The sequence below is a fragment of the Callospermophilus lateralis genome, unplaced genomic scaffold (assembly GCF_048772815.1).
Source record: "Callospermophilus lateralis isolate mCalLat2 unplaced genomic scaffold, mCalLat2.hap1 Scaffold_122, whole genome shotgun sequence".
In the NCBI taxonomy this organism is placed as follows: domain Eukaryota; kingdom Metazoa; phylum Chordata; class Mammalia; order Rodentia; family Sciuridae; genus Callospermophilus; species Callospermophilus lateralis.
This window is the reverse complement of record NW_027512409.1, coordinates 3,535,923-3,561,638: the sequence shown is the minus strand read 5'-3', so window position 1 is coordinate 3,561,638 and position 25,716 is coordinate 3,535,923. Positions and strand designations below refer to the sequence as shown.

The 25,716-nt window shown below is 48.1% G+C and overlaps 1 protein-coding gene across 1 annotated transcript in view; it reads right to left on the bottom strand.

Annotated features, from left to right (window-relative positions):
* LOC143640121 (leucine-rich repeats and immunoglobulin-like domains protein 1) overlaps positions 1–24,395 on the bottom strand; it is an 89,344-nt gene extending 64,949 nt beyond the window's left edge. The window contains 12 exon segments of the mRNA XM_077108050.1: positions 340–452; positions 6,693–6,764; positions 7,483–7,554; positions 11,243–11,323; positions 13,816–13,946; positions 13,948–13,960; positions 16,502–16,645; positions 17,978–17,982; positions 19,489–19,627; positions 20,887–21,030; positions 23,741–23,878; positions 24,331–24,395. Coding sequence (XP_076964165.1) covers positions 340–452; positions 6,693–6,764; positions 7,483–7,554; positions 11,243–11,323; positions 13,816–13,946; positions 13,948–13,960; positions 16,502–16,645; positions 17,978–17,982; positions 19,489–19,627; positions 20,887–21,030; positions 23,741–23,878; positions 24,331–24,395 — 1,117 coding nt within the window.
* Between the last annotated feature and the right edge of the window lie 1,321 nt (positions 24,396–25,716).

Here is a 25,716-nt window from a genome sequence, read left to right as displayed (position 1 = left end):
CCCCTGGACTAGAAATGGGCCACCAGCACTTGGTCACCCAGCCCTCCGGAAGCTTCCTAGAGGCCCACACCCACTGCACCTGTTGACACGGCTACACAAGAGGTGCCACTTGTTGTGGCTGCACAAAGGACTTTGGCACAATGGCTTCCAGAACGTTGGGACTCCCAGAAATCTGAACTCCCTTAAAATGATGAAAGTACTGCAAAAATTGGTCAAAATCATCGGTTCCAATTTCTGGGAAATCAAACACAATGATCCACAGGGTGTGGACTCAAGAAAATGGAGGCCTTTTGGAAAGAGATAGGAGCTCTCTGGTGTTATGAGTTACCCAAGTCCTACCTGCCTCCACCCCACTCTGTGACTCAGCAGCTAGCAACCATTGAGGGGGCAGGTGTAGCTCCCCCAAAAGCCCCATCTGAGCAGTGGCACTGTGTGATCTGTCAGGCCAAGACCTAGAAAGCCCCACTCATGAAGAAGGCTCACCACAGGAAGCCCTGTCCCCAGGCATCTGATGAAAATAGTGGCCACTGTGTAACCATGCCACTGTCCAAGGTGACTGTGCCCGTCGGGGTGAACAGGACAGTTCACTGAAACTGAAGGAAAGTCAGGTGGAGGAGATAGCACCAGCAAGCCCTGTGAGGTCCACCAGAGTCCTGGGAATCAGGAAGTGCACGCCCACATGCAGGGTGGACACACACCCTGGAAAGACCTCGGGGGAGCCCTCATTTCTTGCCTGGGCTGAGATGGCAGACACACACAAGCAGGAAGTGAGAGCACACGCCAGCACATACATACCCGGCCTGGGTGAAGGACCCAGGATTTGCTGATGGGCGTGACTTAAGGACTTCTGTGTCCAACTATTGGCTACACACTAGCAAGCCAAGCAGGAACTCAAGGGGTTGTGCAGAGCAGGCTCCACACACTCATCTAGGAGAGGCCCTAAAGGAACGGTGATGGGCTAGCAAGCCCTGGGGGAGGACAGGAAGATCTGACTCTGGACTTGCCATGTCATTTTACTTTTTTTTTTTTTTTTGGAACTGGGGATCGAACCCAGCGTCACTTAAACATGGAGCCCCATCCCCAGCCCTATTTTGTACTTTATTTAGAGACAAGGTCTCACTGAGTTGCTGAGGACCTCCACTAAGTTGCTGAGGCTGACTCTGAACTCAAGATCCTACTGCATGGGCCTCCTGAGCAGCTGGGATGGGGCCTGTGTTACCGCACCCAGCATATTATTTTATCTTAAATGTCCAATTTTCAACAACAAATTATGAAACAGGTAAAAAAACCCGTCAATACAAACTGTCCCTGAGGAAATTGAGATCTTGGATTCATTAAACAACATCAGAGGGACTAGGGATGTGGCTCAAGTGGTAGTGCGCTCACCGCGCATGCGTGCAGCCCGGGTTCGATCCTCAGCACCACATACAAACAAAGATGTTGTGTCCGCTGAAAACTAAAAAATAAATATTAAAAATTCTCTCTCTCTCTCTCTCTCTCTCTCTCTCTCTCTCAAAAAATGTTTTAAACATCAGCTATTATAAAACTACTTGAAAAACTAAAACTAGTCTAAGAGAATTAAAGCATGAGAACAGAAACTATAAAAATGAACCACATACAAACCATGGCATTTACAAGTATAGTAACTGAAATTAAAAATCCACCCTAGGGTGGATATAGCTCATTGGTAGAGTGCTTGGCTTGCATGCACAAGGCCCTGGGTTCAATCCTCAGAACCAAATAAAAACAAAACAAAATCCACCCTAGGACTAGGGCTGTAGCTCCCTAGTAGAGCCCTTGTCTAGGATGGGTGAGACCCTGGATTCAATCTCCAGGACTACATAAAAAAAACCTAAGTAAAATAAAGTTATTGTGTCCATCTACAACTAAAAATATTTTAAAAAAATCCATCCTAGAGGGCTCAGTAGCAGAACTGAACTTGCAGATGAGTCAGTGAACTTGAGACAGGTCAGCGGAGATATCCAGTCTGAGAATCAAAGAGAATGAAGAAAATACACAGAACTTCAGAGATCTGTGCAAGAGCATCCAGCATCTCAACACACAGATCATGCAAGTCCAAGCACAGGACACAAGGAGGAGGGAGAGTATGTTTGAAGCCCTGATGCACCCAAACTTATAAATTGGATGAAAAACATGCACCCACATATCTGAAAAGTTTAATCAACTCTAAGCAAAATTCATTCAAAAGGCTAGGTTCATCATATTCAATTGTTAAATGCCAAAGACAAAGCATTTTCAAAACAGCACAAGAAAAACAACTTATCAAGTACAGGGGATCCTTGAAAATATTTGTAGCTGATTTCTTATCCAAAACCAGGAAGGTCAAGTGGGAGAAATATTCAAAGTATTTAAAAAGTCTGGAAATCTCAGGTGGAGCAAAATTATCTTTCAAAAATAAAGATGAAATTAAAACATTCCCAGATTTTAAAAAATATCCAAACTGAGAGAATTTACTGCTACCAGACCCTACCCACAAGAATTACCTGTGGTGGTGCATGCCTGTAATCCCAGCGGCTCAGGAGGCTGAGGCAGGAGGATAATGAGTTGAAAGCCAGCCTCAGCAAAAGTGGGGCCCTAAGCAACTCAGTAAGACCCTGTCTCTAAATAAATAAAATACGAATTAGGGCTGGGGATGTGGCTCAGTGGTTGAGTTCCCCTGAGTTCAATCCCTGGTACCCCCTCCTCCAACAAAACAAAACAGTAAATGAATTAAACACTCTTATCAAAAGGCAAGGTGAACCATAATGGATAAAAAACTATGATCCAGTATACACTACCTACAAGAGGCAGTTTAGATCCCAAGACAATTAAACAGTCACCCAATATGAGACAAAATATTTTATCATGCAAATGGGTCAATCCATTAGGAAGACATAAAAATTATAAATATATGCACCTAACAGAGCTTTACAAAATGTAGAGCACCACCTGTCAGAACTGAAGAGAAGAACAGATAATGTAACAATAATATTATTATTTCCAATGAAAAGCTAGGCAGAAAAACTAGGCAGATGAACAAGGATAAAGAAGACTTGAGCAACAGTATAAACCAACTAGTTCTAATATACACCCATGGAACTCTCCACCAAACAACAGCAGAATATTCTTTTGAAATGTACATGGAACAATCTCTAAGATAAGACTATATTTTAGGTCAAAACATAGGTCCAATAAGTTTAAAAAGATGGAAATCACACAAAGTATCTTTTTTGATGACAATGGAACAACGTTTAAATCCACAGTGAAGAGAGTATTTGGAAAGCAACTTGTGGAAATTAAGCAGTGCACTTCCGCATAGCAGAGTAGAAGTCACAGGGACGCTGGAAGATGCTCTGAGTTGAATGAATACGATGTGTTTAGTTTTCAAGTCTCGGAAGCTATGCCTAAAATGATGCTCATGGACTTATTGCTGGAAAAGCCTGTATTAAAGAAGCTTAGGACTAATAATCCAGTTTTTTAACCCAGAAAAAGAAGAATAAACTAGACCACCACAAGCAGGAAAAAGAAATTAATCATGATTTGAGCAGAAATGAAAGGAGGACAGGAAAATGAGAAAATCACTGCAAAGCAAAAATTGGTTCTTTGAAAATATCAACAAAATTGAAAAACCTTTAGCTCAACTAGTAGGCAGGAGGGAAAAACAGTAGGCACAAAAAAGGGCACCCTACTACTGACCTTCTTCCAGCCAGAGGAAAATAGGGAACACTCTAACAACTCTATCCAGCTAACCAGACCACCTGGCTGAAATGACAAATTCCTAAAACTGACTCAAGAAAAAACAAATTGTGGCTCAACACTAAGGAGACACTTTAGAATTTAAGAATTTTTAAATGTAGAATTAAGAAATTCCTATAAAGAAAAGCCCAGACTCAAGAGAATTCTACCAAACATTTAGAGAGAGAACCAATCCAAAACTTCCAAAGCATTTTTTTCCTCTTTCTTTTTTTGGACAAGTAGATGTAAAGAGAATATCTTCCAACTAATTTTATACAACTATTATTCTAACAACAAACACCTAAGAAAAACATCACCCCCCCACACACACACACATCAACAACAACAACAACCTAGAGAACAATGTCTTTTATAAATATAGATGCAAAAACTTCAGCAAAAATCCCAGCAAACTGAAATGTACAACACCTAAAAAGAATCACATACTATAATCAAGTTAGGTTGATCCCAGGAAAGCAAGGTTTACCATTCAAAAATCAATGTACTAGACCATTATCAATAAAACAAAGGGGGGGGGAACTCTATACAGTCATCTCAGAAACACACACAAATATATTACACACAAGACAGAATCCAATAGGTTTTCATAATAAAAATATTCAAAAAAAAGATGACCTCATAAAGGTCATCTTTGAAAAATCCACAGTTAATATTACACTTAGCTGGGCTCAGTGGCATGCACCTATAATCCCAGCAGCTTGGGAGGCTGAGGCAGGATTAAAGCCAGCCTCAGCAATGGTGAGGCACTAAGCAAGTCAATGAGTCCCTGTCTCTAAATAAAATACAAAATAGGGCTGGCGATGTGGCTCAGTGGTTAAGCACCCCTGGGTTCATTCCCTGGTACCTGCCCCCCCCTAGAATAAAATTATTGTAAATGGAATTCTTTTCTTGTTTGTTTATTTAGTGCCTCGCAATTGCTGAGGGTGGCTTTGAACTTGCAATCCTTCTGACTAAGCCTCCCAAGCTGCTGGAATTATAGGCATGCACCACTGCAACTGGCTCTAAAAATATTTCTAAAAAAATTTTTACACAACTGTCTAGAAACTGAAAAACCACCACCACAATTCACAGACTAGGAAATTGTATTTACAAATCATAGACCCGATGAGGTCTAATATTCTGAATATTCTAATATTCAGAACTGACAACTCATAACAAATATAGATCTGAATGTGCTAATATTCAGAATTGATAACTCATAACAAAATAGAGAAATGAATAAATGACTTGAGTAGCTATTTTTCCAAAGAAGCTATGCACAATCCAATGAGCATCTAGAAAATTATTCAACATCATAAGTCATTGTGGAAATGTTAAGACTACCATGAAATTCTACTGTGTTCCCACTAGCAATATCTGAAATAAAAAAGATAGCAAGTGTCTGCAAGCATGAGGAGAAACCAGAATCCTGTACATTGCCAGCAGGTGTGTAAAATCCTGAAGCCACTTTGAAAAAACAGTTTGAAAGTTCTTTGGTCACACCTAGAGCTACCACAGGACCCAAAGATTCCATTCCCAGGTGCAATCCCAAGAGAATTCACATAACTAGTGCATGAATGTTCACATCAACATTAATCATAAAATCCCCAAAGCACTATCAAATATCCGCCATCTGATGCATGGATGAAACAAAACCTATATCCATACAGCAGGATGTCACTCAGTCACAGAAAAGGAACTGATGCTTTAAAACTATGCTCAGGGGTTGGGGCTGGGGCTGGGACTCAGTGGTAGAGCGCTCACCTAGCATGTGCGAGGCGCTGGGTTTGATCCTCAGCACCACATTAAAAATAAACAAATAAAATAAAGGTGTTGTGCCCAATTATACCTAAAAAAATATTAAAAATATAAAACAAAACTGCTCAGGGGTGCGGGCAGCTCAGGCCCCAGATCCAATCCCCCCACTGGGGGAGAAGACCCAGCAAAGTGAGAAAAGAAGAGTTCCTCAGGCCACATGCCATCCACCAGCACTCATATTAACTGTCCAGAGCAGGCAGGTCACACACACCCGTGGACTAGTGACCGCCACGGCTGGTGGCCAGGAGAAGAGGGAATGCCTGCTAAGGCATGGGGTTGTGGTTTCTTTCAGAAGTGATGAAAATGTTATAAATCAGTGAGGACACAAATTTTGAAGACTCTAAATCCAAAGTTCATGTTTTAAAGAGACACATTTTTATGACATGTAAAAATTATATTTATAACACACACACACACACAGAGCTTTACTGAGCAACAATTCACCTATACTACAGCTCACCCATTTCAAGTTCACAACTTAATGGTCTGTGGTGCATTCACGAGTAGGTGTCGTCATGACCACAGTCAATTTTAAGATATCTTTGTCACCTCATAAAGAAGCACTTTGTAGCTACTCCCCTTCTCTCTCCATCTCTCCCCAGGCTGGAGCACCTCCTAGGGCACGTCTTACCTCTACAGATCTCTCTGTCTTGGGACTTTCCTGTGACTGGGTCAAAGAATCTGCGGTCCTTTGTCACTGACAACTTTCCCTTAGCTTATCATTTTCAAAGTTAATCCAGGCTGTGGGAGGGATGGGACGGGTGGCATTTTATGGCCTGATAATCCTGCAATGTCTGAACCCAGAGCACTTAAGCACTGAGCCACATCCCCAGCCCTTTTATTATTATTATTTCTTATTTAGAGACAGGGTCTCACTGAGTTGCTTAGAGCCACAATAAGTTGCTGAGGCTGGCTTTGAACTTGCAATCCTTCCACCTCAGCCTCCTGAGCTGCTGGGATGATAGGCGTGCATCACCAAGCCAGCTTCCCCATAGTATTTTTTTTAAACAGTTTAACTTGCATCTACCCATAAATGATCATAGCTATTAAAAATGTGAGCATAAAGCAATTACAAGGGTTTGTTACTCTGGAAGTTCTTCCTCATATTCACAAGGGCCCCAGGAAGCCTCAGTACTTACAGTTTCTTAAGATTCCTCATTTTGATAAAGGTGTCCAGCTGCACAGACCTGATGGCATTCTCTCCCAGGTCCCTGAAACACAACACAAGGACTTGTGCCAAGAAACCCCAGGTGCCCTTCCAGCCAGCCCTGTGTCTGAGCCAGGAGACTCGGAGGTTTTCCGTGACAGCCTTGGTTTCATGTGACCCAGAGGTGATAACTCCACAGGAGGTGGCTCTCACACGTGTTGATACAGCACATGCAGTGACACGGGGACCCAACCTGTCTGAGGGGCAGTGCAGAGGCGGGTGCAGGCCTGCTCAGCAAGTCAACTGCCACAGACTCTCCCAGAAGAACCGGGGTCGAACTTGGTGCAAAGAAAAAACAGACTCAAGCCCACCCACTCGAAGGAGCTACCACAGAAGGATGTGAAGGTCTCAGGGCTGGCTGGTCCCCTTACTCCCAGGGCCAGGCAGAGAAGCTCCCAGTGGTGTGGGGTATGTGTCACTCTGATGGCTGACCTTGTGGGGGTGACAAGGAGACCAGGGCCCAGGGAGGAGAGGGGGAAGCAGCAACACAGGGCACTGGAGGGAGGAAGGTATTGTCTACACACCAGCTGCATTCATGGGTATCACATCGACTGGCCATGTGTTTTGTGATTGCTCTGGCACAGGCAAGATAAGGGCCAGCAGCTGCTGCTTCTAAACAGTCTGTTTCTCAGTTTACAAAGATGCCATTCAATCCTAGCTGACTTTGCCATGGCCACCCTTGGCAGGCCTGGGGGTCAGGCAAGGTCTGGCAAGATACTCACAGGTGCTCCAGTCCTTCCAGCCCCGAGAACGCTCTCTTAGCCACGGACTTGATCTTGTTCCCAAACAAAGTCCTGCAGATTCCAAACATCCAGGAAGAGACAGGGTGGGGGAAAAGGGGGGAGAAATAACACACAGTCAGCCTGTCTAGTGAGAGGCAGGGGAAGCTGACCTGCACTAAGATCCCAGGGTGGACACACACAGTCCTGCCCCTTCTGAGAGGAAACACTTTTCCCTCTATTAGAATTCAGGAGCAACGACAGGCTGAAGGTGTATTCACTTTAGGGCCTACAAAGGCCCCCTGCAGACTCCATCTCACTTCGGTCAGAATAGCGATCATTAAGAATACAACTAACAATAAGTGTTGGTGAGGATGTGGGAAAAAGGCACCCCCTACATTCCTGGTGGGACTCCAAATTGGTGCAACCACTCTGGACAGCAGTCTGGAGATTCCTCAGAAAACTTGGAATGGAACCATCATTTGATCCAGGTATCTCACTCCTTAGTCTATATCCAAAGGATGTAAAATCAGCATACTACAGTGACATGGTCACATCAATGTTTATAGCAGCCCCATTCACAATAGCTAAGCTATGGAACCAACCTAGGTGCCCTTCAACAGATGAATAGATAAAGAAAATACAGTGTACATACACAATGGGATATTACTCAGCCTTAAAGAATGAAATTATGGCATTTGCAGGTAAAAGGATAAAACCAGAGACTATTGTGTTAAGTGAAATGAGTTCATCCCAAAAAACAAAGGTCAAATATTCACTCTGAATTGTGAATGCTAGCCCACAACAAGGACGGTTGGGGGAATAATAGAAATCTATTGCATTAGAAAAAGGGAAATGAGGAGAAGGGAGAGGATGGGAATGGGAAAGACAGTGGAATGAATGGGACAGAGCTTTCCTGTGTTCATATATGAACACATGACCAGGGAAACTCCACATAATGTCCAACCACAAGAATGGGAAGTTAGACTCCATGATGATCTGACATATGTATGATATGTCAAAGTACACTCTACTTTCCTACATAACTAATACCCATTGGACACACACTTGTCCCACCTGGCCCTCTGTCTCCAAGGGCCCCTGAAGGGGGTTGGGGGTGAGGTAGGAAATAGAATCACAAGAGACAGGCTGGGTAGTCTCTCAGTGAGGAGAAACAGAGAAGGTAATGAAAACTATGGATCTGAAAGCTGCTGCCCACTTCTTAGAACTGTGTTCCAGGGATAATGGTTCCCAAAAGAGGCAAGAAGGGGATAGGAAAATGGGTGGCTTGTCAGGGTGGCTCCACAGTTCTTTGCACCTGAGATGCATCCTGGCATCTCAGCCTGCAGAAGATGCCCTGTGCTGTGGTTTTTGAGCAAGATCCCAGATTTTATATGATGTCAACCCATCAGACATGGGTCCTACCAAGAACCAGGTAAGAAATGTGGAATACAAAGGCCAGTTCTACCTCCCTCCAGAGAAGCCAGTGAGCACCAAGTCCTCCTCAGGGATGCCAGGAAAGGGAAGGTGAGCTCCCCAAAATAAAAAATGGCAGGGTCAGGCCATTGCCAGCTGTCTGAGCTTCAACCTAACAGCAACAGAGCAAAAGCAGCAGGTGTCCTCGAGAGTACAGGCCAAGCCAGGACCCAGAGCTCGGACAGGGAAGGCTGCTCCACCTGCTCCCCAGATACCACCAGCCCACAGGCCAATGTCTGGGGCAGCCATGCCACAGGGCTCCAACAAATAACAACTCAGGGGGGGCACCAAACTCCAAGCAAGGCTGAGGGCACTGCCAAACTCTCCACTTGCTCAGATTCCCCGCAGGCTGAGGAACCGTGCACACCAGGTCCTAGTAAAAACGCATGGCGCTGATCATCTAGACTGTAAACCAGATCCAGGGAAATGCCAGGCTTTATTTCATCCACTCCATATTAGTCACGTTGACCCTTTTCACAGTGAGGCCAGGCTGTTATTCCTAATGGTGACAATAACAATAAAATGAATTCTCAATTTCGCAGGGCACGTCTTGCTGTGTGTGGACTAAAACAGGCCTTCACCTTCTCCCTGCTGGCGTGTGGGGGCTGGTTGGCGCTCCAGCTAGACACTGCAGTGGTTCTAACAAACAGCCACTGGGTGGGCAAAGGGGAACTGGAGCTCTCTGCTGGAGGGATGTTCTTGTCCCACAGTCAGGGATCCCAGGGAAGGGATGGCTGGCCTCTCATGAGTCTCCTGGCCAGTCAGTCATAGGCTCCCAAAGGCTGGATTAGTGCCTGCCCAAGCCACGGTGGCAAGGCACAGGGGGACGGTGCAGTGGCACTCATGTCCCTGGGACTAGCAATGACATGCACAAACCCCTTTCCCCATGAATCCCACTATGAAGGCCCTGCCCACCAGCTACAGGACCTCCTACCTCATGGGAACCCAGAGGCTCTGCATCTCCCCCGACACCCCCTTTACATGGACCTCTGCTCCCACCCAGCCTCCCTAAGAACGCCCCAGGCACAGGGCAGACCCCTGCATCGCCTGTCCTCCCCATGTCACTAACATTGCCAATGAACTGCCTCTCCTGGGGTCCAGAAATTCTCCCTTCTCTCCTCATATACTACCTGTGCAGGTCCCCAGCAGGTGACACCAGAGCCATTTTATAACAGGATCTCTGGAGTGGGAGAGTATGACAATCCCACAAACCTGGGGGAAAGGAACACTCCAGCAGCACCAGAAAGCCAGATTGAAGAACTATCAATGGCTGGGCTTGAGAGACTACCTGAGCTCAAAACCTGGAACAAGGAAGGGCAACGTCCACCTGGTTGTCACAGAGGGCTCTGCTGCTCTTAGTGAGAAAACAACTTTATTTAGGCCTGCCCAGTGGTGAGCTAGGAAGGACCTCAGGAGTAGCTCACCTCCCCATTCAGAGGCAGATCCAGCAAGACCAGCCTCTCAAGCTCTCCAAAGGCAGGTCCAGGCCACCTCTCTGGGACTCCACATGGCTCCTCTGTGCTGGCATGCTCCACACTGCCTAGGGGAGCCCTGCAGACTGGGGCCAGCTCATCCAGATGGGGAAACGCAGTGTGGTGGCCACATCTTCCAGCACAGCCATGCCACAGAGCTCCCAGTGACACTGGGAGGAAACCCAGCAGAGGAGGGGATCCAAGCAGCACGGTTCCCTCCTCAAGTGGTCACTCAACACCAAGCACAGTGGTCAACCTAGAGCTGGGCACCAAGATCCACTTTTCTCTTTCCCGTCTAATGCATAAGCCTTCACATACCATGACAGCAGACAGAAGAGTATCGTGAACCCCAGGTGGCTGCCACACACCCACAGGTGTCATCAAATTGTGCCAATCTCATTATCACCTCTACCTCTACTCTTTCACCATTTTCTAACCAGCTGGATTATTTCAAATCCAAATCACAGGCATCAAATTATTTTCTTATTTTTTTTTTTTTTGGTATCAGGGGATTGAACCCAGGGGCACTTAACCACTCAGCCACATCCCCAGCCCTATTTAATACTTTATTTAGAGACAGGGTCTCAATGAGTTGCTTAGGGACTCGCTAAGTTGCTGAGGCTGGCTTTGAACTCGTGATCCTCCTGCCTCAGCCTCCTGAGCCACTGGGATTACAGGCATGCACCGGCGTGCACCACCACACCAGGGTAGAGCCCACTTTCTGCTGCAGGACTCAGACACAGGACAAGGGAGCTGTCCAAGGGGGTTCCAGTGCATGCCAGCGCTCAGAGAGCCAGGTACTCAGAAATACTCACAGCTTGATAAGGCTGTCGAGGCCTGTGAAGGCACCACTGGTGTCCTCTAATGTGCCTGAGATCTCATTACGGTCCAGGTCCCTGGGGAGAAGACAGAGCATGAACCTCTCAGTCACAACCCTCAACCTACTTTTTTTTTAGAGAGAGAGAGAGAGAGAGAGAGAGAGAGTGAGAAAGAGAGAGAGAGAGAATTTTAATATTTATTTTTTAGTTATCGGCAGGCACAACATCTTTGTTTGTATGTGGTGCTGAGGATCGAACCCGGGCCTCACGCACGCCAGGCGAGCATGCTACCGCTTGAGCCACATCCCCAGCCCTCAACCTACTTTTTTTTCATTAGTTCTACATGACAACAGAATATGGCATCATTTTTAAAGCATGGGATATAGTTTGTTCTAATTCAGTTCCCAGGATTTCCCTCTCCCACTCTCTTCGGGGACAGGAGAACTGCTTTACACTGGGTTTCTACTTCACTGCTCAAGGCACCCAGGTGCACTCTAGGGGGCCCAGTGTCCTGTACAGTCATGAGGAGTCCGGCTCTGTGAAGCAGGCCCCGCTCTGTACAGCCTGCAGCGTGGCTAGGCTCCCACGGCCTTCCAATGCAAATGATGCACACCCCAAACAAGCAGCTTTCCCTGGCTAGGCCTGGGGGTGGGAAGCAGTACAGAGCACATTTAGGAAAGCCCAGTTTGTAATCTGCCTGCACAGAGTAGACACCTGGCCGTGGCATGGAGGATCGGTTGACAAGTTCCTTGAGGTTCCTATCTTCTCTAACTCAAACAGAGTCCCTTTTTTTGACCCAACCAAGAATCTGGAACGAGGCACATAGAAGAAAAAAATCGAGCAGTAAAGAAAGGAACCCTGGCCTTGTGCCCTGCATTCTGGCCGGTGAGTCTGGGGCCCAGAGCCCATCTCCTTACATGGCCTGCAGAGAGCTAGACATTGAGCCAGGGAGGACATCTGGGTGCTGAGTCAGACTTGTGACTCACTCACCAGGGTGGGAGAGATGGGGCCAACTCTACAAGCCAGGCTCCTCCAGCAGAGCAAATCCCAAGGCCAGTGACTCAGCCTGCTTCCCAGAATCCAAGGGCAGGTCAAAGTGCCCAGGCGGGACATCGCACCTGGCAGCAAGGCCCTATTCTGCATGCACTTTGCCATCTCCAACTTTCCACCAGGCCCTCATGCCTGACCTTCCCTCTCCTGAGCCCTTGCACAAGGGCCAGGAACATAAAGGGATGCTCTTGGCTCTCAGGAAGACCTGAAATGGATGGTGCTAGAGGGAAGGGAGCTCTGACTTAAGGTGAACCATTCACTGTGACCTTGCTTGAGCAAAGTCGGCTGCTGGAGGGGCTTCTCCTTCCCACAGTTCCTGCCTATTATCTTCAGACTGAATGAACCCAGGCCTGGGGCGGTGCCTCTGTGTGCCTGTGTGCCCACTCCTGCTGCCAACCTTTTCCTCTTCCTCCGGCCTGCTAAGTCTCAATGCCTGGCCTCCTTATCCTGGCCTTGTAGGACTTCAGCTTGAATAGCTTGGCCTGGGGTGCTTTGCTCCCCCAGGCAGTGACTCCACTGCCCCCACTTTAAAACCAGCTCCACCAGGTACAACTGCAGAGGAGCTTCCTGTCCCAGTTGCCTGCAGCAAGCCCCTGTCCACCGGGAACTCATGCCTAGGACAGGGGCCTCAGAGCCCACCACCACTGTCTGCTGAAAATCACACACCTCGCTCTGGGTGCTTTCTGCTGATGGTTTGGAAACTGTCTGAGGCCAACAATCCCAGAAAAGCATCTGCGATGACTTCTGGTGACTTACCTAATGGGACACTTAGAGGGACATGGCATTGTCACCTCCACCTGGTTGAATGACTCCCTAATGAGGACAAGGAAAGATACAGAGTCCCCAACTCCACCTCTTTTGGAAATGAGGCACACTGGACACCAAGTGTAACAAAGGAGTTTTTGAACTAGTTTTTGAACTAGTTTTCTGCCATGACTTTGAGAAAAGACATAGAGGGTTTAAAAAAATGAAGCTGTGGCCAGTGTTGCATGCCTGTAATCCCCAGGGCTCAGGAGGCTGAGGCAGGAGGATCATGAGTTCAAAGACAGCCTCAGCAAAAAGCGAGGCACTAAGCAACTCTGTGAGACCCTGTCTCTAAATAAAATAGAAAATAGGGCTGGGGACGTGGCTCAGTGGTCGAGTGCCCCTGAGTTCCATCACTGGTACTGAAAGAAAGAAAAAAAAAATGATTGCAGGGACAGTGTGGCAGAGGTTGCCGACCTGGGGATGCTCACTTCAACAGCAGGACCCAGCGTCCTTACAGGCACAATGTGCAGCTTCTGCTTCGTGACACCACACTTTAAGGTTGTCATTCTCTCAGGCACCATCCAAGGGGAACAAGACATTCAATATCAGCTATGCACACATAACACATCAGCTTGGGGTCCAATTCCCACCCAAAGCCATTGGGAGTGGAGTTCAGAGAACTCCCAGAGAGGACTTCGGGGGCCAGCTCTGCTCTCTTCTGCTGTCCTGCCCAGGACCCCATTGCTTGGTCACCCTCACAGTGAATGCCATACAAGATGTGCAGGTTCTTGAGTCCCTTGAAGGCGCCTTCGATGATGTGGCTGATGGAGTTGTGGCTGAGGCGCAGGATGCTCAAACTGCCCAGCTTGGCCAGGCTCTCCTTGTCCAGCCGCATGAGGTTGTTTGAAGGACAGAATCCTGGGGAGGTGGAGGGGCACAGGTCATTATCAGGCTTCACAGACTTGCTTACAACAACCCATGGGGTCTCTGTGGGCAGGGAGTATCTCACAGTGGACGTGCAGCTAGGTCATCCACCTGGCCTAACAACAGGGATGGCTGTGCAGGTCCCAGTGTGATTAAACTGTGGGGATGGCACAAGGTCATGCAATACAAAACCTCCCTGCTGGTGTCCAGGCTGGTCCTGATTCAGACCTTTCTTGGCAGAGGCCCGACACCCTGGATAGGCCCCTTGTGGGTCAGATGCTGCCACTCCACGCACTGGACAGCAGAGGGCGCCATGCATCCCTGCCTGGGACAACCACTGCAGGGCCTCAGCCTCAGTCTGGAGGCTCTGGCCTGAGTGTCACCTACCCTCCCTGTGAGCAGGACAGGACACGCCCCAAATCATCCATTTAGCCTGCATGTGAGACTCCAACCCTCCTTCCAGACACCCTTGCATTTCTGACACAACCCTGGCGCTGGTCACTTGGCATACGGGTCACCTCTGGTTGAAAAATGGGAAGTTTGGGCTGGGTCAGGAAGAAGAAAAATAGTATCATTGAAGATTAATGAGTTTTTAAAGGGGGCAGCAGGCAGCCATCTTTCCCTGCTGGAGAAATAAGTCATGGTGTCTGTCAGTCACAAAACCTGGCAAGAGACCAAAATTATATCCTCACCTGCATTTAAGGAATTTGGCTTAGGGGAGGGGCGGGAAAGCAACCCTCAGCCTGCCTCTGAGGTGACCTGAGAACGGGGCAAGCTTCTAGGACTGGTCAAGGCACGCTGCAGTGACCCCCGGTCCCTCTAAAGGGCACAGCAGACAGCGGTCCACAGCCAGAAAGGGGAGCAGGGAGCTCAAAGCCCCATCAAGGCTCTGGAGCACAGCTTCTCCCAGGAGGTCACACACCCTCTGCTGAGTCACGGGACGGTGGCTCCTCACCCTAGGAACTAGACAGGCTCAGGACTGTGGGACTCAACCTGCCCTGCTTCCCCAGGGCTCCCGGACTAGGACAACAGAGAACCACGTGTCCCTGGAGTTCCCTCATGCGGTCCTCACCTGAGCAAAGAGTGTGCCATCCGATACCACAAGAGGGAGGAAGCAGCACCCTAAAGCACCAGGAGGGTGAATCTAACACCCCAAGTCCAAGGGCAGTGAGCGGGAGGGAGAGGCAGGCTGTTGCATGGCACATGCTCTGACCACTGACCCACAGAGACTGAAACGCCAGGTCAGCAGAGGGATGCTTGTGGGCCTGAGATGCAAGGGACACACAACAGGAGGGACCAGCTAAGGACTAGGGCTGCAAGCACAGCATGAAGTTCCAGGTCCCTGTGAGTGTGCCTGGCACCCATAACGCTTGCTCACATTAAGTGACGATTTTTCTAGGCCAAGCCTATAAAAAGTGGGAAAGGAGAAAACCCTGCCAAACTCTCCTGAAAAATAAGGAAACCCAACCGGACTCAACTAGAGCATTATGAAACTGAAAATTTCCACCTAGCGAGGACCTGTTCCCCCAACACAAGCAGAGATCTAGAAACGGGTGCAGACACGGGAACATGGCCATGTTCTCCGACCTTTGGCTATGCAGCTCCGGCTGTGCATGCAGGACAGAGAGGGGACCACAGAGAGGGGACCCAGGTTCCCTCTCCAGGGGTCACCACTGTGGCTCTCAGCTTGGCCAATAGTGAGCTCAGGTGCCCTCAGGCCCAGCCTGGGTGTCCTGCCTGGGGATCTTCCAAAGGAATGGAGGGTGGGGGGACACTGTGAGCCTCCATACACATCCACCTCCTCCACCAGGCACGACAGGTAAAGGGAAGAGCCAGGTCCCTGGGGAAGCTGACTGAGGTGCAAGCGCTGAGGACACAGAGATTCTTCCAGTCAGCGGGTCGCCATTGCTCTGTTCATGATCCCAGTGTGGTTCAAACACACTGTTTCTCTCTCTCTCTCTCTCTCTCTCTCTCTCTCTCTCTCTCGTACTGGGGTTTGAACCAAGGGGTGCTCTACCACTGAGCCACATTGCCAGCTTCTTTTTTTTTTTTGAAATAGGTCCCACTAATTTGCTGAGGCTGGCCTCAAACTTGTGATACTCCTGCCTTGGCCTCCCAGGTCACTGGCATTACAGGTGTGCCACACCATGGCCCAGAGGCCTAAGGTACCATCACTCTGCAAAGAGCTACAGTGAGAAGCATTCTTTAGGTTGCCCTTCCCAGACAGAGCCCTTGACTTCAGGAGCTTTTTCCACACCCATGAAATCCCTGGGGACAGAGGCTCTTCATGGGGACCGACAGGCTGCACCTCTGTTATTTCAAAAATAGGAGGTAAGAAGGGCCTGGAGCTCAAAGATCTGACATTCCTGCTTTGGGCCTGGCTGGCCTGGACATCTATCCTTTCTGCCAGAACAGGGCCACCGGCCTGCCTGCCTCTGAGCTGCCTTTGCCCCCGAGGCCTACACCCCTTCTTAGTCCACTACTCTCTGGGCTCTGGAGGATCTGCCTCAACAGACCAAAGCTGAGGGCACTTACAACTCACGCAGCTTCTGACAGAAGTTCCAGCCATCGCGGTGGATGCATGAGATGGAGTTGTGGCCAAGGTGCAGCTGGTGCAGGGCCGTGAGGCCAAAGAGGGAGCCGCTGTTCACTTCCACCAGGCTGTTGTGCTCGAGGTGTCTGCAATGACAGTGCCCGGGGTCAAAGGGGTCCAACCTTTACCCAATACCCGGAGTGTGCCTGGTCAGCACTCCGATCAGACACGGCGGTCACACTGAGGGTTTAAGAGCACATGGGAAGCATGGAGACCCCCTGGTGTGCATACACATGGCGGAGAGAAGACAGGCAGACCCCAGTGGAGGGTCTGCAGGCCAAGATATACTCAGAAAGTTCGGAAGGGCAGGGGATGTTAGCCATAAGTCACTTTCAGCTAAGTCAAAGTGAACCAGGCAGATGAGTGGGCAGAGGAGCTCTCAGCAAGGGCAAAGCCAGGAGAGGAACAGAGAGAGGAGGGGAAAAGGGAGGCAGCCCTTATCCTCATCCAACTGAAAAAATCCACTGTGCCAGGAGACATGGCATTAGCTCTGGGGTCCAATGACTGTATGATTTTTGTTTTTCTGGTACCCAGGATTGAACCCAGGAGTGCTTAACCACTGAGCCCCAGTCCCAGCCCTACTTATATTTTTTATTTAGAGAAAGGGTCTCACTGAGTTGCTTAGGGCTTTGCTAAGTTGCTGAGGCTGGCTTTGAACTCACGATCCTCCTGCCTCAGCCTCCTGAGACGCTGGAATTACAGGTATGTGCCACTACTCCCAGCTCCATGACTACAAGATTTAAATCTTGATTTTGATATTTTGATGGCTTAATGAGTCTGAACACCTGCAAAATGGAAATATCCAGAAGAATCCACCTCATGGTGCTGTATGGAGAGGGAATAGAGAATGTACCTCGGGGTTGTGGGCAGTGTGAGGATCTGGCACCCAACAAGCTCATTAAGTATGCAAAGTAGGTCCCTGACTTACAGTATTCCAACTTGTGATGTCCACACTCAATGAAGGTGTGAGACTAACACACATTCTGCAGAAACCCCGCTTTGAATTCTGAATCTAGATCTTTCCTAAATGGTACAATCCTTTCTCAATGCTGGGAGTGGCAGAGAGATGGCTCCCCTTCAGCCCTGTGGTACCCAGAGGAAACAACTGACACTCTACCATGTGTTGTGCTACAAGCTATGATGCCCTGGGGAATAGGAATTAAGTGTATTTTCAACTTATGATATCCTCAGCTCACAGTGGGCATCTCAGGATATGACCCCACTGAATGAAGAGCATTCATGTGCCATTCCCTCACTTCTCAGAATCCTCACCAATGACAGCTCTGCCTAGACACCTGGTTTCTCTCATGGAAATTACCGATGCACATTTTGCTCTTTTTTTGGTACCAGGGATTGAACTCAGGGGTGCTTAACCACTGAGCCACACCCCCACCCTTTTTTATATTTGATTTAGAGACAGGATCTCGCTGAGTTGCTTAGGATCTTGATAAGTTGCTGAGGCTGGCCTCAAACTTGCAATCCTCCTGCCTCAGCCTCCTGAGCCACTGGGATTACAGGCACACACCACCATGACCGGCCCTAATTTGTATAAATTTGTTCCACATAAAAATGAAATGGTTGAGCCTCACACTGTTTTCTTCTGAAAATTCTCTTAATCCTCAGACCATCATCAACTTAGAACTTCAGATTCTAAATGACAGACTTGAGGAAGGAAGAGTGTTCTGGAATATGCACCACAGAGCTCCAGCCCAGCTGAAGTGGCAAAGGAGGAGAAGCCACTAGCATCCTGGTCATGCAAAGCAGAGATGCTTCTGCACAGTACACTGTGGGGCCTGGACCTAAGCTTCTGGGCTTGGTTTCAGTTATAAAGACAAGTAGTAAAGGAAAGAAGTGGGTAGATACTGGTGAAGATGTGCCAACTTGGAAGTAACCACCCACAAACCTGAAAACAGAAAAACCAAGAGGAAATGCTAAGACCCAACTGTCTTCTGGGAGAAGAACAGGGATGGGGAGGGAGGGGGAGAGAGGGGACGGATGATGGGTGGGCAGCAGCTGCTTTCCTTTACTATCTGATTCATTCACGCAGAGGCATGACCTCTAATGAAAAATAAATAAATTAAATGTTGAAGGACAGCAGATTACATTCATCTGCTTTTTTTTTTTTTTTTTTTTTGATGTTGCCTTTGTTTCCGGCAGGCCTCAGCTCCGCTATTGGATACATCTGGCCGAAGAGAATGTTCCTTTGATAAAAGCTGCACATCTGCACCAAGTGCCTTGATGAGCTCACAAGACATAAATAAATCTCCTGTGATGAACTATATTTTGGGTCCACCTACACATCAAGGAAGACTGTCAAACCCAAAATGGGGAGAGAAGGAGCTTCCTGTGGAGTGTGGGAATGGAGAGGATGTGGGGAAGGATCTGTTCTGCAGTGAGGAAGTGGGGGTGGGAGGAAGCCCAGGAATGGGGCTCCTTCCTGCAACACCTGACCTGATTCAAAAACCTCCTCCAAGAGATGTTCCTACTCTGCTATGGAAACATGAACAGATATGGTTGAGTCTGCAGAGACACTGAGTTGGGACCACAGGAAGACTCAAAGGACAGGTGGCCTTCTGGGTGCGATGGCACAGGACTGTAATCAAGGCAGCTCAGGAGGCTGAGACAGGAGGATATCAAGTTCAAAGCCAGCCTCAGCAAAAGTGAGGTGCTGAGCAACTCAGTGAGACCTTGTCTCTAAATAAAATACAAAATAGGGCTGGGAATGGGGCTCAGGGGTGGAGTGCCTCCCCAAGTTCAATCCTGGTACCAAAACAAAAAAACAGAAAGAAAAAGGAAAGGTGGCTTGCTCTTCACCTAGTGCTCAGCTGAATGGACACACACAGGCTGCCCCACTCCCCACAGAGGCAGGGTGCAGAGGCCACGGCCTCACCCTTGGGCTGGAGCCCTGCCAGGGCCCGCCCACATTTACATGCATATTGGACAGCCCCCAGAAAGCGCCATCCATCAGCTTGCTGATGTTGTTTTTCTGGTGCTTCAGCACCTCCAAGCTGTCCAGGCCCTGGAACGTGAGGCCCTGGATCAACCGAATCTGATTCCGATTGAGGTTCCTGAAGAGAAGAAGCCCACAGGGTCAGAGCCTTCCTGTGCACATTACACACACACACACACACACACACACACACACACACACACACACACACCTGCCGAGTTTCCCAGCCAGCGATCCTGCGGGTATCTAATGCAAGAACACTTGCAGTCAGGGCATCTGACGGGATCTCCATATATGGGGCAAGAGCAGCGGGGGACCCCCATGAAGCACACACATTCAGCTGCTGGCTCTAGTACTAGAGAGCCTCGGGGGACTGAAAGGACTCTGGGTGGCCTGGAGGGGCAGGGAAAGACACATGGAGCTAATGGGAAAGCCCTGGTTTTCCCCAACTATTTCTGGAGCATCTCGTGACCCAACCTCCTCAGCATCATGGAGACCTTCTCCGCAGACAGCCCAGGATCCACACCCCACTGAGCCTCAACAACTGTTCTCGTCAATTTAAACCAAATTTCCACTACTGGCTTGTTTTCCTGACATTTATTCTTCCAATAATAAAAGAAGTCAAAAATCAATCAATCAATCAATCAATCAATCAAGAGCCAAGCATGGTAGCACAGGGTTATAATCCCAGTGGCATGGGAGGATTTGAGTTCAGAGCCAGCCTCAGCAACTCAGCAAGGCCCTAAGCAACTCAATGAGACTCTGTCTCTAAATAAAATACAAAATACGACTGGGGAGGTAGCTCATTGTTTGAGTGCCCCTGAGTTCAATCCCCGGTACCAAAAAAAAAAAAAAAAAAAGCGAGAGACAATCATAAATCAACCACCTTGTAAGATTTAGGAGATAAAAATTGCCATCTCCTGCTTACCGCCTTTGGCCGTGCTAACTTCCTGCCAAATTAAAGAAATGTCGAGGATGCCATCAAGGCTGAGGTACTTATTTTATGGGTACCTTTAAAACCAACACTAAAACTTCTGAGATAAATAAACAGAATGCATGCAGCCTAAGCACTAGCCACGCCAACTAACCAGCAGGATTCCTCATGTCATCGAGGAGGACACTAGCATGAACCTGCACGTCCATACTCAGTGGACCTCATCCCTGCAAGATGAGGTGGCCCACCTGCCCCAGACCCAGCTCCAATCTGCTTTTACTAGGTGTTGTCATAGGGGCATTAATTACAGTTCATGCAGAACTTCACTGGGGGCAAGGTGGGGGGGGGAGTAGGGGTTGCATTTGGTGCTAGGTCCTTGGGGAAGTTTGGCCCCCATAAAATTGGGCTATAACCTTAATTAAAGTGCTGGTTTCTGTACTCACAGTTGTGTCAGCCTGGGTAACTTGAATGCTTTTATAGGAAGCTGGGTGATTCTGTTTTTGCTCAGACAAAGAGTTAGCAGCGACCATGATAGGTCATCGAATGCTCCTGACTCCAGGGTGCCAATGCGATTGCTGGCCAGGTTGCTGGAACGAGTCAGGAGAGAAAATGTCACAGCTGTAGGAGGCCTTCCTTGTTCTGTTACAGACACCAGACCCAGCTGGATCCGAGCTGGGAAAACACGCTAAGACACACCCAGAGGGACAGGTTTCCTGAGGAGATATCTGTTATCACGAGGCTTCAGAGCCTGCCCTGACTCTGGGGAAGGATGGGGAAGCACTGCGGGTGGCAAGACTGTCCAAGGTCAACCTCCACTCAGCCCAGAGCATACAGCACCTGTGGCTAGTGGGCACAAGAGGGCAGGAGTGACCGTCAGACACCTCCACCCCCAGCCCTCCTGCAAACCTGCCAACCTTGAGCCACACCTGGCCGGCCACCCTAGGCCGACAAGAAAAGCCCTACACAAAGCACAAAGTCAGCTCAGAGGCCAGGTCAGATTCCATTCCACGATTTGGGGAAACAGTCTTTAATCCTGAAGTGGGTCTCATTTTTGGACTTACATAATAAGTAGGTACAAGCCAATTCCTTTAAATGATTTTAAATACCTGAAAGAAACCCTCTAGTTAAAGAGACTTGAGCCAAGTTCTTTAGAGAGCAAGCCATACCACGCCTGTAATCCCAGTAGCTTGGGAGGCTGAGGCAGGAGGATTGAGAGTTCAAAGCCAGCCTCAGCAAAAGCGAGGCCCTAAGCAACTCAGTGAGACCCTATCTCTAAATAAAATACAAAATAGGGCTGGGGATGGGGCTCAGTGGTTAAGCGTCCCTGGTTCAATCCCCGGTACCCCCGCCCCCGCCAAAAAAAGACAAGCAATACTTTTTCAGGGCCATCTCCTTTGACTGTACTGAGCAGATGGACTGCAGTGTATAACACAGACAGGTGTGTCACACTGTGTGAAAGCATAGCAAGCAGTGGAAAAGAAAAGGGAAAAAATAAAGGGAATAAAATAAATCAGTATTCCTATGAGAAGTTACCCCTCAACACCCTTCTTACTGCTTTTCCTAGACAAAATTTTGGTGTTTTTTTTTAAACAGAACACCAACAACAAAAAACAAAAACAACAACAACAACAAAAAACAAAAACAACAACAACAACAACAAAAAAAAAAAAAAAAAAACAGCGCCTAAGTGAAAAGGAGAAAGCCCAGAGAATCTTCTACCCTGGGGGGAAGGAACAAGGCTCCTCTGGATTCTTTACCAGGCAGAGCCCCAGCACAGGGCACATGAGGATTCTCTACAAACTGTTTGTTCTTGACATTCCAGATTAGAGAATAACAGCCTCTGGGAAGAAGATAGAGCAGCCACAAGCTGCCAAAAGAGAAAGTCCCTCCTGCTTTCTTGCAGGGACAGAAGGTCAGTGCAATTCCATTTCGCAGTTGGTGGTTTCTTGGTTCTGAACAAGGGAACGTTGGGCGGCAGCTGGATACCTCAGGACAGGCTCCACTTGAGGTTAACAAAGGCCAAGGCCTCCTGTTGCTGATTTCGGCACCTTGATGCAGCCTGAGAATAACTTGGAAAACCTAGGGGCCAAGGTTCATCTTCCCTGAAGAGATGGGTCATGACCACCTCTAAACAGGACTCGCAAGTGAGCTCCAACATGACTCCAAAACAGTGATGACAAAGCGAATGTAAACTCACTCAGATTTGGAAATGTCTCTTCAGATTCTTCCCCAGAGCAACACTTTCCTACCCACAGGCCATGGGTGCTGCAGGTTTTATCATTTTTACTCCTGTCTACCATCCACATCGCAGGTAAGATGGGGCCTGAACACAGGTAAGAGACACATCAGCACAGTCCTGAGAACCCACAGAACCAGGAGCCGCCTTCCCAGACAGATCCCTTGAGCTGTGTGATCACTGTGTGATCACTGTGGGACACTAGGAAGAAAGAGCCTGGAGAGTATGCAAAGCGCTCTCCCTGCAGAGTGGGCCTCTAAGCTCCCCTGAGCCTTCTCTCCAAGCTCTGCTGGGAAGCAGCCCAGTAAATGGGAGTAAAAGCAGGCTTTGTTGTCAGGGCAGACCTCAGAGTCTTAAACTCTTTTGTCTGAGGGGTGAGCTCCCTGGACAGGCAAGTCCACCTCTCCCTGTCAAAGGTGTCCACCTTGGGTGTAACACAGATGAATACTATGGGACTGGAAATGTTCCATCAGTGGGCATCAGAGGCCAATCCCTCCTGTATTGTACCATCCCCAGAGCTGAAAAATTGTTATGGTTTAGATGTGAGGTATCCCCCAAAAGCTCACATGTGAGATGGTGCAAGAAGGTCCAGAGGAGAAATGACTGGGTTGTGAGAGCCTTAACCCAACCAGTGAATGAACCCCCTGATGGGATTAACTGGGTGGTGGGGCTGGAAGCAGGTGGGTGTGGCTGGAGGAGGGGGCATGGGGGCATGGCTTTGGGTCTCTATTTGTCTCTGGAGAGTGGAGTCTCTCTCTGCTTCCTGATCACCATGTATGCTGCTTCCCTCCACCACAGTCTTCCTCCATGACCTCCTGCCTCCCCTTGAGCCCTGAGGGATGGAGCCTGCTGTCTATGAATGGAGACCTCTGAAACTGTCAGCCCCCAAATAAACTTTTCCTCCTCTACAATTTTCTGGTTGGGTTTTTTTAGTCACACAGTAGTGAAAAAGCTGACCAAAGCAGAATTGAAATATGCAGACTGTGTACACACCTGGGCAATGGAGAGGCCTCCAGCTGACCTAGAAGCAGAGAGACAGCCCCAGCCACAGAAGCACTTACAGCTCTCTTATGTACAGTCCAGGGGGAAAGCAGGCGCTCCAAATTTCCATGATATTATTCGAACTCAGATCCAACACTTCCAAGGAAAGGTAGGCCTTCAGCTGCCTCCCGTTCACACTGTGGATCCTGTTGTGCTGCCTGAAACACACAAGTGGAGGTGACTCGGGCATTTCTTTTTGCAGAGTAACTACAAGATCCAGGCATAGTGGTGGACGCCTGTAATCCCAGTGGCTCAGGAGGCTGAGGCAGGAGGAACTTGAGTTCAAAGCCAGCCTCAGCTTATTGAGGCCCTAAACAACTCAGTGAGACCCTGTGTCTAAATCAAATATAAAAAAAAGTATAAGAATTCTCTTTCCTATTTTACTAGTTGTTTCACTCTTTCATAACATGACCCTCTAGTGACATTCAAAATGAGCTTTCCTGTTGTTCTTCCCATCCATGATCAGCTGCTGGCTTCAGAGAGTATGCTGGATTTTCTCATATGGGACAAGCTGTTTAAAAAAGTATGGGAAAGAACATAAGGGTGATCTCTAAGTACACAATCATGGCGTTACCTGCATCTACCTATATACCCACCATAAAGGATGTACCAGTGCAATTGGGCAGCTCCAAACCAATTACCTTCTGCAATCATCAGGACCCAGTCCACTGCCATGATTTAAAAGGCTTGTAGGCACCAGCCTAGGTTTAGTCATATGGCTGTGTACAGTATTGGGGATTAAACCCAGGGCCTCATGCATGCTAGGAAAGTGCTACACCACTGAGCCACATCCTCAGACCTCTCTGGGTCAGTTTAATCCAACTTCACAAATTACTACGTACTTTCACAAATCACTACTGACACCTCCCATGTGCCAGGCCTGGAGACATACAGGAGAATAAACACACACACAACACACACACACACACACACACACACACACACACAGATAAAATCATGGTAATCTGCCACAGTCTGACTGCAGCAAAATAACTGGGGGGGGGGGGGCTGGGGATGTGGCTCAAGCGGTAGCGCGCTCACCTGGCATGCGTGTGGCCCGGGTTCCATCCTCAGCACCACATACAAACAAAGATGTTGCATCCGCCGATAACTAAAAAATAAATATTAAAATTCTCTCTCTCTCTCTCTCTCTCTCTCTCTCTCTCTCTCTCTCTCCCCTCTCTCACTCTCTCTCTTTAAAAAAAAATAACTGGGGGGTGACAAACAACTTGTGTACATTGATACAGCAGGAGTGGGAGCCGTTTATTGTAGGACAAGAGCGGTATACATATATTCCACACAGCTTATCTTAATTAGCATAAACTAGATACAGCAGTCAACCAATAAGGAATCTCCACACGTAATGGCTCCCTGGCATTACTTCACAAACCACTCCCTCTGGCAAAATGCCAGGCACCATCTTGACTTGTTTACAGACCCTAACAGTAATCTTCATACATTGCTGGTGGGACTGCAAATTGGTGCAACCACTCTGGAAAGCAGTATGGAGATTCCTCAGAAAACTTGGAATGGAACCACCATTTGACCCAGTTACCCCACTCCTCAGCATAATACCCAAAGGACCTAAAATCAGCATACTACAATGACACAGTCACATCAATGTTTATAGCAGCTCAATTCACAAAAGGCCAGCTATAGAACCAACCTATATGCCCTTCAACAGATGAATGGATAAAGATAATGTGTTATATATACACAATGGAATGTTACTCAGCCTTAAAGAAGAATGAAATGATGGCATTTGCTGGTAAAGGGGGGGAAATGGAGATTATCATCCTAAGTGAATGAAACATGCCAATTCCAAAAAAAAAACAAAGGCTGAATGTTCTTTCTGATATGCAGGTGCTAATTCAAAATGGTGGGTGAGTAGGGAAGAATAGAGGTATATAATAGAGGAAGAATAGAGGCAGAGGGGAGCAAAGGGAAGGGAAGGTGTTTTGGGGGTAGGAGGATAGTATAAGGAATGGGACATTAT